Raw genomic sequence first — 14,159 nt, forward strand, 5'->3', positions numbered from 1 at the left:
GCATTTGCCTACGGACAGTTGCGTTGCGTATCCAAAGCGCATCAAGCTAGGGTGAAATGTGGATGTCGGAGACGTCGAGGTGGCCATAGACGGCGTGTTTAAAGTTACGGAACGGGTGATGATGAAGTTGGGATGGCACGGTTATGAAGTTGGGAACGGCATGGTTATGAGGTCGGGATAGCGCGGTGCTTGATGAGCCAGGGATGACGGATGACTTCGGTCAGAGCAAGACGTTTGGAAGGGTCGTGTTGCAGGAGCTGTATAAGCCGGTAAGCAAAATCACCTTCAACTTATTGGCAGTATAAACGCACCTTGGCAATGAGGTCCTTGACTTCAGGAGAGAGGTAGGAAGGGAACTTGAGATCGACTCTCGCAATACGGCGATAGGTATCTAGAGAGAGAGGGGAGGTTAGAACTAGACGACAAAGGAGATAAACGGCCACGTACTATTCACACTGTTCTTATCTTCAAACGGCGGAGCACCAACCAAGAACTCATAAGTGAGAACACCCAGCGCCCAATAATCCACCCGCTCACTATGCTCCTTCCCCTCCACCATCTCCGGCGGCAAATAATCCAACGTCCCACACAGCGTCATCCTCCTATTCCCCGGCGCATGCACACTCCACCCAAAATCTCCAATCTTCAGCTCGCCATTAATCCCAAGCAGCAAGTTCTCCGGCTTGATATCCCGATGAATAACGTGCTTGCTATGCAGATAAATCAACGCATCCGCCATCTGATAGATATACCTCGCACTCCTCCGCTCCGAGAAATGACCATACTTGGACAATTGCTTGTACAACTCTCCCTTCCCAGCAAACTCCAACATCAAAAAGATACGCTTCTCGTCGTGGAAGTAGCCATACAACCGGAGTACGTTCGGGTGTCGCAAGTTCTGCTGGATTTCAATTTCACGACGGATCTGCTTCTCGACGCGGGACTGGACGATCTCGGATTTGTAGAGGGTTTTGAGGGCGAGGATGTACCGCGGTTCGCATTTGGTGCGGACCATGTAGACGCGCCCGAATTTGCCTTTGCCCAGGGGACGCCCCATTTCAAAGTCGTGCAGCGTCCATTCGCGGGTGGGGTTTTTCCTGCGTTGAATATGGGTCGATGAGCATTTGTTTAGTTGGGGGGAGAAGGGGCGACGTACCCATTGACGCTAGAGTCTAATGCGAGGTCTTGAGCGGCTTCGCCGTACACTTTCTCCCCTCGCTTCTCGTTCTCGGTTTCCAAACCCCCGTCATAGCTTCCGATATCAAGCGGCTGCGTGGTCTGGCTTCTCGAGGACGACTTGGACGATTGCTGCGACGACGACGACGACGACGACGACGACGAGGTTCCAGAAGCCTGGTTTTGGTTTAGGTTTCGCAATGAGGACGAAGCGGTCGGTTTAGACGAGTTGGTGTAGGGATTGGGAGCGCTGAATTTAGTGAGAAGTTTTGCTACGTTCGTGCCGCTGGGTTGCTTCGTGTGTCCTGGTCGGAAGGAAGATGATGACGATGAGGAGCTGCTAATCCCTCCTCCTTGTTTCTTGTTGGAAATCTCGAGAGCGGCGATTTGCCGTGTCACAGAGTTTATCGATGCTGTAGTCATTTTTGCTGCCGCTGTACAAGAGATAAACCGTCTAAACCAGTTTTGTTAGGATTGCTGCCACCATTTGGAAGGGGATTTGGGACGAACATGGGTATTAGACTCTCACGGTTGAGATATTAGAGTAAGAATGGGTCTGGAGGAACAGGTGGGGAACGACGTTGGCCACGGTTGGGCGGCAGGTGGAGGTCGTGGTTCAACGGCGACTTCCGAAAACGGGATATGTTCGACTTCGTCACGCGCCGAGCACGTGGCCGCGACAGGGACTCACGGCAGAGCCTTGACAAACATGGGAGATTGTGTTGATGATGTGGAGCCTACAGTGGGTGTCCTGTGTATCCTTCCTATCTAATAAGACATGTGGTTTGTATATTATTAGATTATAGATACGAGGGGGGAAGGGATCGAGCACACAGCATACGCGCAATCTAAAGGCATAGGCAAATAAAGAGAAGCCATAGACAAACAGAGGCAAATGAGAGGCAGAGGTCGCGCACAGTCGACGCGCCTTCCACCCCAACCTCCACCGCCATCTGCTATGCACATCTATAAGTATCGAATGCACATGTCGATCTGTCAACCAACTGTCTTCTTTATAGCTCTCAATCGCCTTAACACCGTCGAGAAGGACTCGCTGAATTACCGGGTAGACTGAACTTGGATTGGTGGGTCCAAGAACACGGTGCCCCAGCATCGCCCACTACCCATCTTTACTTTCACCATAATGGGCCAGGATGCGGTACAAAACAGTCCAAAATAGGATGATAGAGCGCAGATGGCCCAACGATAACAAGATCTGGAGTGTGGGTTATAAGACGACCCTCTTCCATGGCCGTCGCAGGGTAACTATGTCTCCCACCATGGACCTGCCAGGGTACATTTCCTTCCTCAGGGCGGCACTCGATAGCTTACCTCCGCACCATCCCAATCGCGCCGACGTGCTCGACGAATTGGCCGAAACCGTGTTAACTCGGTTTGGGAACGAGGGCGACTTCGATGACCTCGACAGGTGTATCAGCCTCCGGGAGGAAGCACTTTCACTTCGTCCTCCGGGGCATCCAGACCGCGCTCTCGCGCTCAGTACCCTAGCGTGCGCCCTGACTGTTCGCTTTGAGAACCAAGGCAATTTCCCAGACCTGGCGAAGGGTATTGGCCTTCACGAGGAAGCACTTTCACTTCGTCCTCCGGGACATCCAGGCCGCGCCCGGTTCCTCTATAACCTGGCTACTACCCTCTTGATTCGCTTCAGGAACAAAGGCGACCTCAAAAGCCTGGCCAGGTGCATCTCCTTTCATAGGCAGGCGCTGGCTTTGCCTCCTCCCGAACATCCCGACCGCGCCCTGTCCCTTACCAGCCTGGGGAATGCTCTCTCAACCCGATTCGAGATCAAAGGAGACCTGGGAGACCTGGTGGAGTGCATTTCCTTACACAGAGAGGCGCTCACTCTATTTTCTCCAGGGCATCGCCATCGCTACAGCGCGCTCAACAGCCTGGCGAGCGCCCTTCTAGCTCGCTTCGAGAGCAAGGGCGACTTGAAAGACCTTGAAGAGTGCATCGACTTGTACGAGGAAGATCATTCTCTTCGTCTTCACATCCCAGCCGCTCAGTATCACTTAACAACCTGGCGACCGCCCTCCTTGTTCGATTTGACAACAAAGGCGACCTCAAAGACCTGGAGAAGGGTGTTAACCTTCACAAGGAAGCGCTTTCTCTTCGCCCTCTGGGTCATCCCGCCCGCGCCGAGTCGCTCAACAACCTGGCGTGCGCCCTGTATACTCGCTTCAAACGCAAAGGCGACGCGGAAGACCTGGAGATGTGCATCCACTTCAACAAGGAAGCACTTTCTCTCCGTCCTCCGGAACACCCCAAACACGCCGGGTCGCTCGACAACCTGGCAAGCGCCCTTTTTGCCCGCTTCCAGAGCAAAGGCGACCTCGAAGACCTGGACAGATGTATTTCGTTTCATAGGCAGGCGCTGGTTTTATTTCCTCCGGGACATCCCAGCCGCGGCAAGTCGCTCACCAACCTGGCGGATGCCGTCTCAGCCCGCTTCGAGAACAAAGGGGACTTGGGAGACCTCGCGGAGTGTATTTCCTTACACAGGGAAGCACTCGCTCTTTTTTCTCCAGGGCATCCCCATCGCACCAGCTCGCTCAGCAGCCTGGCGGGTGCGCTGTTGACTCGCTTCGAGAACAAAGGGGCCTTAGAAGATCTGGAGGAGTGTATTGTCCTTTACAGGGAGGCGCTTTCTCTCTGTCCTCCAGGGCATCCCAACCGCGCCGCCTCACTAAACCGCTTGGCAAGCGCCCTGATGGCTCGCTTCAGGAACAAAGGCGACTTCGAGGACCTGGCGATGTGCATCAACCTGCAGCGCGAAGGACTCAATCTCTGCCCTCCTGGCCATCCCAGCCGCGCCTCGTTGCTCACCAACCTGGCAAACGCCTTGCTGGCTCGCTTCGAGAGTGAAGGCGAGTCCCGACTCGAAGACATCGACGAATGTGTTGACTTCCACAAGGAAGTACTTTCCCTCCAACGTCCTGGCCATCCTGGCCGTGCCGGCTCACTTCACAACCTGGCCCACACCCTGCTCATTCGCTTCAGGAACACAGGAGACTTCAAAGATCTCGAGGAATGCATATCCCTCAACGAGGAAGCAGTTTCCCTCTTCCGTCCAGGGCATGCCGACCGTACCGCCTCACGTCAAAATCTGGCCCTCGCCCTGTATATTCGCTTCGTCAGCAAACGAGACTCGAATTTCAGCGACCTGGAGCAGGCGATTATCCATTCCCGAGAGGTATTGCTTTGCCGCTCTCCTGGGGACGAAACGGAATCCAGTCGCCCCGTGTTCAATCATCCTGGTTTGTTGAAGACCATCATCGGCCATGTGCTGCTTCTCAAAGCGAAGCACAAGGCTCTGGGGGATAACGATGCTCTCGAGGAGATGTTTGAGCTTCTTGAAGCTGGGGCTCAGTGCCATAACGCATTGCTTTTGGACAAGATGAACCACGCCAAGTTATGGAGCTCAACCTGCCTCGAATTTAATCGTCACGAGACCGCATTGAAGGCTTATGCACACGGCGTGTCTCTCCTCCCCCTCCTAGCCTCTCTCGACCTCACGCTCCAACAACGCCAGAATGTCCTTGTCCACGCGAAAGATTTGTCAAAGGACGCAGTTCATTGTGCAATCAATCTAAGAGAACTCGAGACGGCGCTCTGGTTTCTCTCCACCTCCCGATCTGTGTTTTGGTCTCAGGCTCTTCAATTCCGGGCTTCATTCGACCGCCTGGATGCCCTCCATCCGGATCTTGCATCCGAATTCCGAACGGTCACACACCAACTGCAAATCGAGACCCAACAACACCCACAAGCCGACCTTGTTCCGGTCGAGAGCACCCCGTCACTTCGTCCGTACCTTCTTTCTCGGAAAAGAGAAGAAATCATCGCGACGATTCGAACCAAGGACGGCTTTCACGATTTCCTGCTCCCTCCTTCGCCCGATGTCCTCAAAAACGCAGCGCGCAAAGGACCTGTTGTTTTTCTGAATGCCAGTGCATTCGGATCCTATGCGCTCATCCTCAAGGAGGATGGCAGTCTTAGTCGCATTGAAATATTCACCGACTTCAACCTTTTGAAACTTTTGGTGGCCACGGTTCGGAGTCTGGCGGGAGGGGTTGGGCGAACCGATGGTGATGAGTCCGATGACCTTTCTGGAGAAGAGGACCGTGCCTGCAGACCCCGCTCCAGCAAGAGTCGAACGATCCAAGACAAATTTCGAGTTGTCCTGAGTGCACTTTGGGAGAATGTAGGCGAGCCCGTTATTTCTGCACTAGGATTGGAAAAGGTAAGCGTATTCTCGGATGGTACACGCAGCTAGTCGATTGCTAACTGGTCAGTAGACCACCAACCCGCGTAGGATCTGGTGGTGCCCAACGGGCCTTTTCGCCTTCCTTCCTATCCATGCCGCTGGAATCTACCCTACCTCTCCTTCTCAGGAATCCAACTGCCTATTCGACTATGTCGTGTCTTCCTACTGCTCTACTCCGCAAGACCTCATCGCACCACCACCAGAGCCCAATCCCGACTTCAAGATGCTTGTTGCTATCGAACCGGAAGGGCATCATTTGGGGGCATCGGGCCTTCCAGCCACCAGGAAAGAACTCGAGAAGATCGAGTCGCGCATCCCAGAAAAGGATCGTTTGGTCGCCCGCATTGGGTCAAAGGCGGCAACGTCTGGAAAAACATCCATTCTGGACGACATCAGCACTGCAACGATCGTCCATTTCGGATGCCATGGCAAGCAGAATCTATCGAACGCGCTTGACAGTTGTCTGCTACTCAGCGAAGGGCGCTTGACGATGTCGTCGTTGATTCGGAATTGCCAGACTTCGACGGGTGCTCTTGCTTACTTGAGCGCGTGCGAGACTGCGATGGGTGATGAGGCGCGTCCGGACGAGTCTCTCACTCTGGCTGCCACGATGCAGTTTGCGGGTTTCCGAAGCGTGGTTGCTACCATGTGGTGAGTAGGATCCTGATTTATTTGCCTCGAGCATTGACTGACTTGTACTCTTTGGAATGTAGGGTAATTCACGACGAGGATGGCCCGATCGTGGCTGATGCTTTTTATCGCCATCTCTTCCGTCACGGTACTGCGGCCCCGCCAGACATCACTGATGCGGCGTACGCACTGCACCTTGCTGTGAAGGCGTTAAGGGAACAAGGAAGGCCGTTCCATCGTTGGGTTCCTTTTGTTCATCATGGAATTTGAGTTTTCGATGTCTTTTTCTTTTTCTTTTCTTGAACTTTTGTATTGCATAATATCCCGTGTATTTCTCGTGCCCGTGTCGCCTAGCCTGGTGCATCTCCAACTAAAATGAGTATCTTCTCCCCCACAACATGCAACTTCACTGAGCTTCTTCAGGATTCAGGCTGTCGTTATCGGGAGGCACATTCGAATAGGGGCTCGGATCGGATCTGATCCATCACGTCATCATCAAACCCCATATCACAAATCCAAAAAGGAAATACTCCGCTTCGAGGACGCCGCCTCCTTCCTCTCCAACCACCACGACCCTGGAATACCGGGACCATGTCTCCTTCTACATCTGATGCTTCATCTTCAAGGATAGCGCACCATTGTCCGACGTGCACGTGCTCTTCTTCCTCCAACCCAACTTCCTCCAATGCCGGGTCTACAACCCACCCAAGCCCAACCCATCAAACGAATAGTCCAAACCCGAATCCAAACCCAAACCCGAAACCAAAACCCCCATTCACAGCCTCCCTCAACCGCAAACCCAACCACACCCACATCCTACTAATCACAACCGGCAGCGTAGCATCCATCAAAGCGCCCCTCATCATCTCCGAGCTCTTATCCTACCCAAACGTAGCGGTGCAAGTTCTAACCACCAAACCCGCTTTGACGTTTTTTGATAGAGAGGATGTGGAGGTGCGGTTAGGCGTGAATGTGTGGAGTGATGAAGATGAATGGGATGTACGTCTATAACTTCTACTTTTACTTCTCTTATCCTCCCTCGCGTCGCTTGATTTAGGGACTCGAGCTAATGACTGGACATACGTACAGCCAAACTACACACTCAGCTCTCCAATCCTCCACATCGAACTCCGACGATGGGCAGACACAGTCCTAATCGCCCCCTGCTCAGCCAACACCCTCGCCAAAATCGCTTCAGGAATCTGCGACAACACGGTCACCTCCCTTCTCCGCGCCCTCTCTCCCTCAACACCCACATTCGTCTTCCCGGCTATGAACACGCTCATGTACGAGCACCCGTTGACGAAGGAGCATTTGAGGATTGTGCAAGAGGTTGTTGGGTATACAGTCGTAGGACCGATTGGGAAGAAGTTGGCGTGTGGGGATGTGGGGATGGGTGCAATGACGGAGTGGAGGGATATTGTTGGGTTGGTAGTGGAGAAATTTGGGCTGGTGAAGAAGGCTGGGGAGGGAGAGGGGAAGGGAGAGCAGACCGTGCTGCCAGACAACCCCAAAGTCGAAGTATCATAACACCCACGGCGAGTCGGAAGAGAAAGGTGACGAAGGAAGGAAAGACGTCGAATACCAGATTCACCTAAAAACAATAATTATACTAATACAAATACATAATCCCATTCTTACAAGATGAATCCCGATTCCTGAATCCGAATCCACGATCCATCGTCTAAAAAAGTCTAATCAATCCATCCAATGCAGTCATTGGCGGGGTTTTGAACTCCTGAGCATCAACTTCCCAAGTATCAACCCAGGACTATCCACTCCCGTCGACGCCCGACTATCAACATCCAACGTCAACTCCCTCCACCTATCCATCCAGAATCCCCATCTCCCTCCACCTCTCCCACAACAGCCCAACGCCAACTTCACCGGTCACTCCTCCCCCTCCCTTTCCGTTACTCTCACCCCCCGACGAGCCCTTGACATCCTTCACCTCTAACAAATCATACTCCCGTCCAAACGCCAAGAAGTGAGCAAAGAGTGAGTTGAAGTGGGGTTCCGATCTACAAGACCGTGGTGCGTTAGCGATGTGAGGGGGAGAGGAAAAGATCTGAAGGATGTGACGAACCTCAGATGCAAGATGTGATGGAAATGCCCGTGGTAGATGTGCGCAAAGACGCGAAGGAGCTGGCGGTATACGTGCTTGATCAAGGACGGGAAATTGGGCGGGAAGTCGTGGCCTACATGGAACGTCAACCGTCAATACTCTGTTCATCTCTGGCCAACCTAGTGCAGAGCACTCACCACTCTTGGTTGGGAAGACCGCCTCGTCATCGATGAGGTTCTGTACCCAGGTCATGACATAATCGATGTACGTAGGCGCTGGTAGATGCACGCTCTTCCTGTCTTGGTTGATCCACGTGTAGGATAGGGAGGAGGAGGCAGACATCGTCGGACACGACGACGCCGTGCACACTTCGGATATCACACCATAGAACTCGTTGAGGTTGGTGTAAAAGTCGAAAACTACATATCAAGAAGTGGCGATTAGCACTCGCCAGTCAGAGAGCAAGAGAGAGAGAAGAAGAAAAAGACGCACTGTTAACAGCAACCCACTCCATAATATCCACATACTTGGGCAACATCACAATCGTCCTAAAGTTGCCCTTGACAAGCGCAGCCTCGACGAACGGGCTACACATATACAACGGCTTCTCCTTTTCTTTCTCCTTCTTCCTCTCCTCGGCAGCGCTAACACTATTCCCCCTCGGTCGACCAAACTCGTCTACATCTCCACCAGCGTCCTCGCTCCCCCGGCGATTAGCGCTACTTGAACTCCTACTCCTCGTGTACGCTCCAGCGCCGTTGCTGGCACCCGTGACCGTCCCGGAGAGGTACTGCTGCGACGACGAAGGCGATATCCGCGGGCTCGGTGGACCACTGCGTTGGTACTGCGATTGGGCTTGGAGGTGATTGGGGTCGGTGGATGCGGCGGAGTTGGGCGTTGGCGAGCGTTTGGAGTTGGTCGTGGAGGATGCGGCGGTGTTCTTGCTTCCGCGGCCTGCCATTCGGCTGATGGGGTTGATTAGGAGTGGGATGGGATGGGAAAGGGAGAAGGGGAGGGAAGGGAGTGGTTGATCCATCAGTTGCTGGTTCGTTGGAGAGCTCGACAACGAGGATAGATGCTCACCCGATGGAATTGAAGAAGGACATTATGGTTTAGATGGGAGAGAACGCCTTGAGACGAGACTACAGCTCCGTGTTTGGACAAGGGTAGAATCTGGATGCGAGTGATGATGCAGATGATGATGGGGTGGGCCTGAGGTCGACGAATGCAAGCACCCTCTTGCTCGGTCGGGTTACTGTATACTAGCGTGCGTCCGCGGCGCTTAGCGTTGGCGTTGGCGTATTAGAGGACCTTGTTCTCCACGGAACCTGGGACAACCCAAAGCGCGAGAGCAGCAAACCGTTCAACGTATGAACGAAACCCCCTCCAGGAATATGATCAAGGGAAACGAATATGTACAACCAATCAAAGAAAGAAAGAGGGAAGCTCGAACGAAACGAGACGAAAGATTTGCGTGGAAGAGGAAGAAGACGAGAAGAGCTAGGAACGCGGAAGAACGCGAAGCGGGGTTGCCAGATGCCAGATGCTGGTTGCCCATATTTTTCCGCCACGTGCTGCTCGTGATGAAGAAGCGTGATCGCCGCCCTTCCCGCCCTTAGCCGACGGTGGCGGCGGGCTTGGCGCGCCCCTTGCCCCTGTCAGTGCGAGATCACTGTGCTCTTTGGTTGGACCCTGCAGGCCTGCAGCACTAGCTGCAAATTACAGCTTGTCTCGAGGGTGTACACTCGCAAAGGATGCATCCAGGTAGTTCAACGGACGACCTGTCGTCCTTAATAAATGCCAAAAGCTCCTCATAACTCGTAACTCGATGGAAACTAATTTTTCCGTTATATGAACAAGCTTGAAGGTGTACATTATTTACAACTTCAATTCCCGCACAACCTCTCCTTTCCGGTTCATAAGTTGCGCCTTTGTAACTGCCTTGCTTCCCGAGCTAAGACCCCGCCACCGAGGAATGTGCCACCAGGGCGTCCCATCAGCCCATACCTGATCAGAGACAACCCACACTGTCCCGCTCACAATCCTCTTCATCGCTTCCTCCATCACTTCACTGTACCTATCCTTGGGTGCTGGCTGGGGTGAGGGGTTCACACCGGTGCCCAAGGGCTTGCAATAACCCTTCATCTTCTTCTGGATCTTCTCGGGAAAGACATCGTCTATCGTCTTTTTGCCCTCGAACGCTGGGAGGGATTTGATAGTGGCCCAAGCGGAAGGAGGGAACTTTTCATCCAGGAAGAGGGCGTTGTTCTGGAGTGACTTGATGGCCGCCATACTAATTGCGTTCTCGACGGAGCACTTTTCCGGACGGTGGAATATGTTGCTGATGCCGACGGGAGCAGAAAGCGTAGGCGAAATGAGGAGCAGAACGAATGCCAGAATGGCCATTGGGAACTTGAGCGTAAACAACATTTGCTTTTGTTGCTCAGTATCGCGTCGTTTGGTATTTATCAAGAGAGAATAGACACACCTGTGACCTTCCTTTAGTCAAGTAGGGTGTGACCCGCACGATTAACGCTTCGGAGAGGAGCGGATACTACGAGCTCAGCTCGGTTGGGAGTGTAAACAGAGAGGGTGCGACCAGCGCAGGGTGGGTAACTCGCCAGAGGACTTGCACTATTTAACACAAATGACAATAGACTGTGGACACATGCCCATCAGAGCCCTTTTCCGATTCACCCACAGAACATACACACTGGTATTAACGCTAGCGCCCACAACCACGCACTAAGCGCCCACATCTGATTCGCAATTCTCTTCATACAACCACGCCTCTACAATTGTAAAGTCATACCATGCCAATCAGCAGGACTCTCACCTCCAAAGTGTTGTGCTCTATTCTTCGAAATCTCTGCCAATCCCATACTCCCATTGAAATGGTAATTGCATACATCACATTTTCAATATATCCCATACATCAGTTTTCTCCAGGATCTGAACGTTGCCTGGACAATGCGGTCTTCATGTTGGCGAGCGAAACGGCACGGCTGGGGTGTCCTGGAGGACAAAGAGCGACCGCTTCCTTGTAGAAGACGATGCATTCCTCGAGGTCTCCAGGGTCGTCTTTCTTCTCAAAGCGACGCCACAGGCCGTTCGCCAGGCCGTCCAACGACTTAGCACGGTCAGGATGACCTTGAGGACGGAGAGACAGGGCTTCCCTCTGAAGCAGAATACCCTGCTCCAAATCTTGCATCTGACCGGTGCGCCCGAATCGCTTGCTCAACGCATTCGCATAATGCGCAAGTGTTTTGTGACGATATGGGTGGGGTGGTGGTCGGAGGGACAGTGCGCAATTGAACTGTAGGATAGCTTCGTCAGATTTACCGCCTTCGGTCAACTGACATGGAAAGGCAAATAAGCGCTTGATCATCAATTAGACGCCCAGAGGGTGGTGGACGGGCCAGTGGGGAAAGCAAGTGCAAAGACGATCTTCCCTATGTATGACACCGCGTACAAGGCCCAGGTCTCCCTACATAGTCCAGTTCCACAACTAATGTTCACAAAGCGAGAAGGCAACCGCATTCTCGAACAGCTCCCCATTATCTATCACAAACTTCTTCCTCTCCTCCATCAGCTCCTCCCTCAACGCCTTGGCCTCCGCAAGGCCCATAGGGAACCCATCCACCTCTTTATACACATAATCCCGCAACTCTACCGGCAACTTCTGCAACCCCTTTCCACTCTTCGGGGAAGGGGCCTGGTCCTTCTCCAGCTCTGCCCGCCACCAGTCAATCCGTTGGGCAGGCACATGCGCTGTACTGATCACCCGGATATGCGGATCGACCAGGAAAAGCGCGAGGATCTTGCGGTGACCGGGTTTTGTCCTGTCAGCCAACGAAAACGGCTCGACTTTGTGTTGGAGGATGTTAGGGAAAGTGAGAAGACGTCCTTCGGACGTCACTACACCCCCTACGCGCTGTACCGACCCCTCATCGTGGTACACTCCGAAGATATCCGTCAACCATTCGTGGTTATTTTGAGGGTAGCACACCTGGCTGGCAGCCTCGGTGTCGGATAGCTGGCGGAATGAAAGGGATGAAGTTGTGATGTTGGAGGATGAATAGTAGTAGATGGCGGTGGCGACAATATGCTCGTTCTGGGGGAAATGTTAGGCATGGGCGATCCTAATCAACAGCAGAGCACTTACCAATTTCCCTTCAACGTGCCAAGTCCCGCCACCATAACTCGGCTTCTCCGGCGTAAGAACAATATTGGCGAGTTTGACGATAACCTGAAGGGGCCGACCGTCCTTCATAAGACCCTTGAGCGAAAACGGCGCAGGCTGTCCAAAGTCTTTTGGGTCGAAAGGCTTATCAACGTCAGGAAGAACAATCCTCTTATTCCGATTTTCCCACTCTTGCCTAAGATCCCAATAGTCGAAATTCTCGTTCAAATCATCCCCCTCTTTAGGACCCCCGTCCTCCAAAAGAATCTCTTCTGCGTCAGGGTCGTAGTGGACGCAATCGTACGTGATCCGTTGGTGGTACTTGAAGTCGGGGTCTGCGAGCGGCGCGAGGGTGAGATCCCAGAGGGGAATGGCGGCTGTGATAACGTCCTCGATGACACGGTAAAGATCCCGGTGCTTCTCAGGATGCAAGTTGTTGATGTACGAAAGAATGCTATCAACACCCGCAACAAGTCAGAAAAGGCACATCAAAAAAGATGGAGACATACTTTGCCCTATCAGCCGACACGTCTACTTCACAAGGCAGCCACTGGAACTTGTCGCTCCAGGGGGTGGTCGCCCCCGAAGCGCCGCTCCGTCTGACCCAGGGTTCAGGCGCTTCGTCTACGACTGAGACTGGAGCACCTTCACCGCATCGCTTGATGCAGTCTTCAAGACTCGTGACCTTGGCACCCACGGGGAGGACCTTGGTCTTTTTGTACACCAGCGGAAACAGGCTAGGGTGAACGAGGTCCAGAACCTGCTCGTCAGAACCTGGATGCCAATCCTTCTGCTGATCGGGCACGTTCTCGAGTGGTTCAACCGCCTTTTGGAGTGCAGTCTTGGTTTCGGGTGACACCGCAGTATCCGACTTGACCACATTGCCGTTGTAGACAACGATGGCTCCGTTAGGCGAGTTCTGGAATGAACGAGCCTTGTGACGTAGTTCGGCAATGCAAAAATCGGCCATAGTTTCGGTCAAGGCAGATTCGTCTCGTCGGGCGGTATAGATGGGCCATCGCTCGAGGGCGGTGGTGATGGCGTTTTCAAGGTCCTGGTCGATGTCGTCGTCCTCTTCTTCCTCGTTGGTATCGTCGCCTTCATCCCCAGATTCCCTGTCCTGACCAACTGAATCATCTTCTCCGTTCCCATCACTGGCCTCGAGGTCCTGTGCGTGACCTCTCGCATAGGAAGATCTGCTATCCTCCTTCGCCCACTGCTTGAGAAGGGCAGCTCTAGCAGCTTCAATGCCCTCGGTCTTCCACTTGTTCGCAATCTCGTCATCGAGGATCTAACGGCGCAACAAGTCGAGTTCAGGACCAAACACGACGAGGTCATTGGAATGAATGCGACCGCACCTTGACATGCCAATTTTCCTTATCGGTAATTGCGCTCATGAATTGCAACATGCTGAATTCGCGGAGCGTCGTCAGCGGGAGTCTGCAATCATTCCAGAAAACGACTCTGATCAGCACTTTGGGAATGGGTTGAACACGGCATGGGGTCCACTCACATTGCACGGCCTTCTTGGTTGAGATCCCCAGACGAAAGGGCAGATGGAAAGAGAGTCCCAATATACAATGGGTCTTCCCCCTTCCTGGGTTCGTAAGCCAAGGCCTTTCCTAGCCCGGGGACAGGATGAACCAGGCTGTAATCTGGCGGAGACGTCGCAGCAGAGGACATTTAGAGTCGCGATAAAGACAGACGTAATCCGCGGTGAGGTGGACGAGCGAAGGCAAGGCGAAGAAATGTGGGGACAGAATCTCAATGAGGCACGGCGGTGCCCTCGTCAACACCGTGGCCCTTTATACGGTAGCTCT

General features: G+C 53.3%; 7 protein-coding genes across 7 annotated transcripts; 2 read left to right on the forward strand and 5 right to left on the reverse strand.

The window, feature by feature from the left end:
* Positions 1–164: 164 nt before the first annotated feature.
* CC1G_05421 (other/AUR protein kinase) lies at positions 165–1,599 on the reverse strand (the record flags this gene model as incomplete). Its single annotated transcript, XM_001835407.1, has 4 exons — positions 165–257; positions 312–391; positions 448–1,097; positions 1,157–1,599. The coding sequence occupies 4 exons, from the start codon at positions 1,597–1,599 to the stop codon at positions 165–167; spliced, it is 1,266 nt and encodes a 421-aa protein (XP_001835459.1).
* Positions 1,600–2,456: 857 nt separating this feature from the next.
* CC1G_14944 (hypothetical protein) lies at positions 2,457–6,361 on the forward strand (the record flags this gene model as incomplete). Its single annotated transcript, XM_002910567.1, has 4 exons — positions 2,457–3,157; positions 3,196–5,437; positions 5,493–6,112; positions 6,175–6,361. The coding sequence occupies 4 exons, from the start codon at positions 2,457–2,459 to the stop codon at positions 6,359–6,361; spliced, it is 3,750 nt and encodes a 1,249-aa protein (XP_002910613.1).
* A 321-nt stretch (positions 6,362–6,682) lies between these two features.
* On the forward strand, positions 6,683–7,621 carry CC1G_14945 (phosphopantothenoylcysteine decarboxylase; the record flags this gene model as incomplete). The annotated part of the gene is made up of 2 exons (XM_002910568.1): positions 6,683–7,090; positions 7,181–7,621. The coding sequence occupies 2 exons, from the start codon at positions 6,683–6,685 to the stop codon at positions 7,619–7,621; spliced, it is 849 nt and encodes a 282-aa protein (XP_002910614.1).
* Positions 7,622–7,653: 32 nt separating this feature from the next.
* Positions 7,654–9,643, reverse strand: CC1G_05423 (protein kinase activator Mob2). Its single transcript, XM_001835409.2, has 5 exons — positions 9,240–9,643; positions 8,649–9,121; positions 8,354–8,575; positions 8,178–8,289; positions 7,654–8,112 (listed from the first exon to the last, which is right to left on the reverse strand). Exons 1-5 carry the CDS (start codon positions 9,260–9,262, stop codon positions 7,917–7,919), a joined length of 1,026 nt encoding a protein of 341 aa, XP_001835461.2. The 5' UTR covers positions 9,263–9,643; the 3' UTR covers positions 7,654–7,916.
* Positions 9,644–10,034: 391 nt separating this feature from the next.
* On the reverse strand, positions 10,035–10,562 carry CC1G_05424 (hypothetical protein; the record flags this gene model as incomplete). The annotated part of the gene is made up of 1 exon (XM_001835410.1): positions 10,035–10,562. The coding sequence occupies one exon, from the start codon at positions 10,560–10,562 to the stop codon at positions 10,035–10,037; it is 528 nt and encodes a 175-aa protein (XP_001835462.1).
* A 529-nt stretch (positions 10,563–11,091) lies between these two features.
* On the reverse strand, positions 11,092–11,544 carry CC1G_05425 (hypothetical protein; the record flags this gene model as incomplete). The annotated part of the gene is made up of 1 exon (XM_001835411.1): positions 11,092–11,544. The coding sequence occupies one exon, from the start codon at positions 11,542–11,544 to the stop codon at positions 11,092–11,094; it is 453 nt and encodes a 150-aa protein (XP_001835463.1).
* A 120-nt stretch (positions 11,545–11,664) lies between these two features.
* On the reverse strand, positions 11,665–14,022 carry CC1G_05426 (hypothetical protein; the record flags this gene model as incomplete). Its single annotated transcript, XM_001835412.1, has 5 exons — positions 11,665–12,270; positions 12,322–12,793; positions 12,849–13,630; positions 13,698–13,779; positions 13,853–14,022. The coding sequence occupies 5 exons, from the start codon at positions 14,020–14,022 to the stop codon at positions 11,665–11,667; spliced, it is 2,112 nt and encodes a 703-aa protein (XP_001835464.1).
* Positions 14,023–14,159: the final 137 nt, after the last annotated feature.

Source organism: Coprinopsis cinerea, assembly GCF_000182895.1.
Source record: "Coprinopsis cinerea okayama7#130 chromosome 8 map unlocalized cont3.8, whole genome shotgun sequence".
In the NCBI taxonomy this organism is placed as follows: Eukaryota; Fungi; Basidiomycota; class Agaricomycetes; order Agaricales; family Psathyrellaceae; genus Coprinopsis; species Coprinopsis cinerea.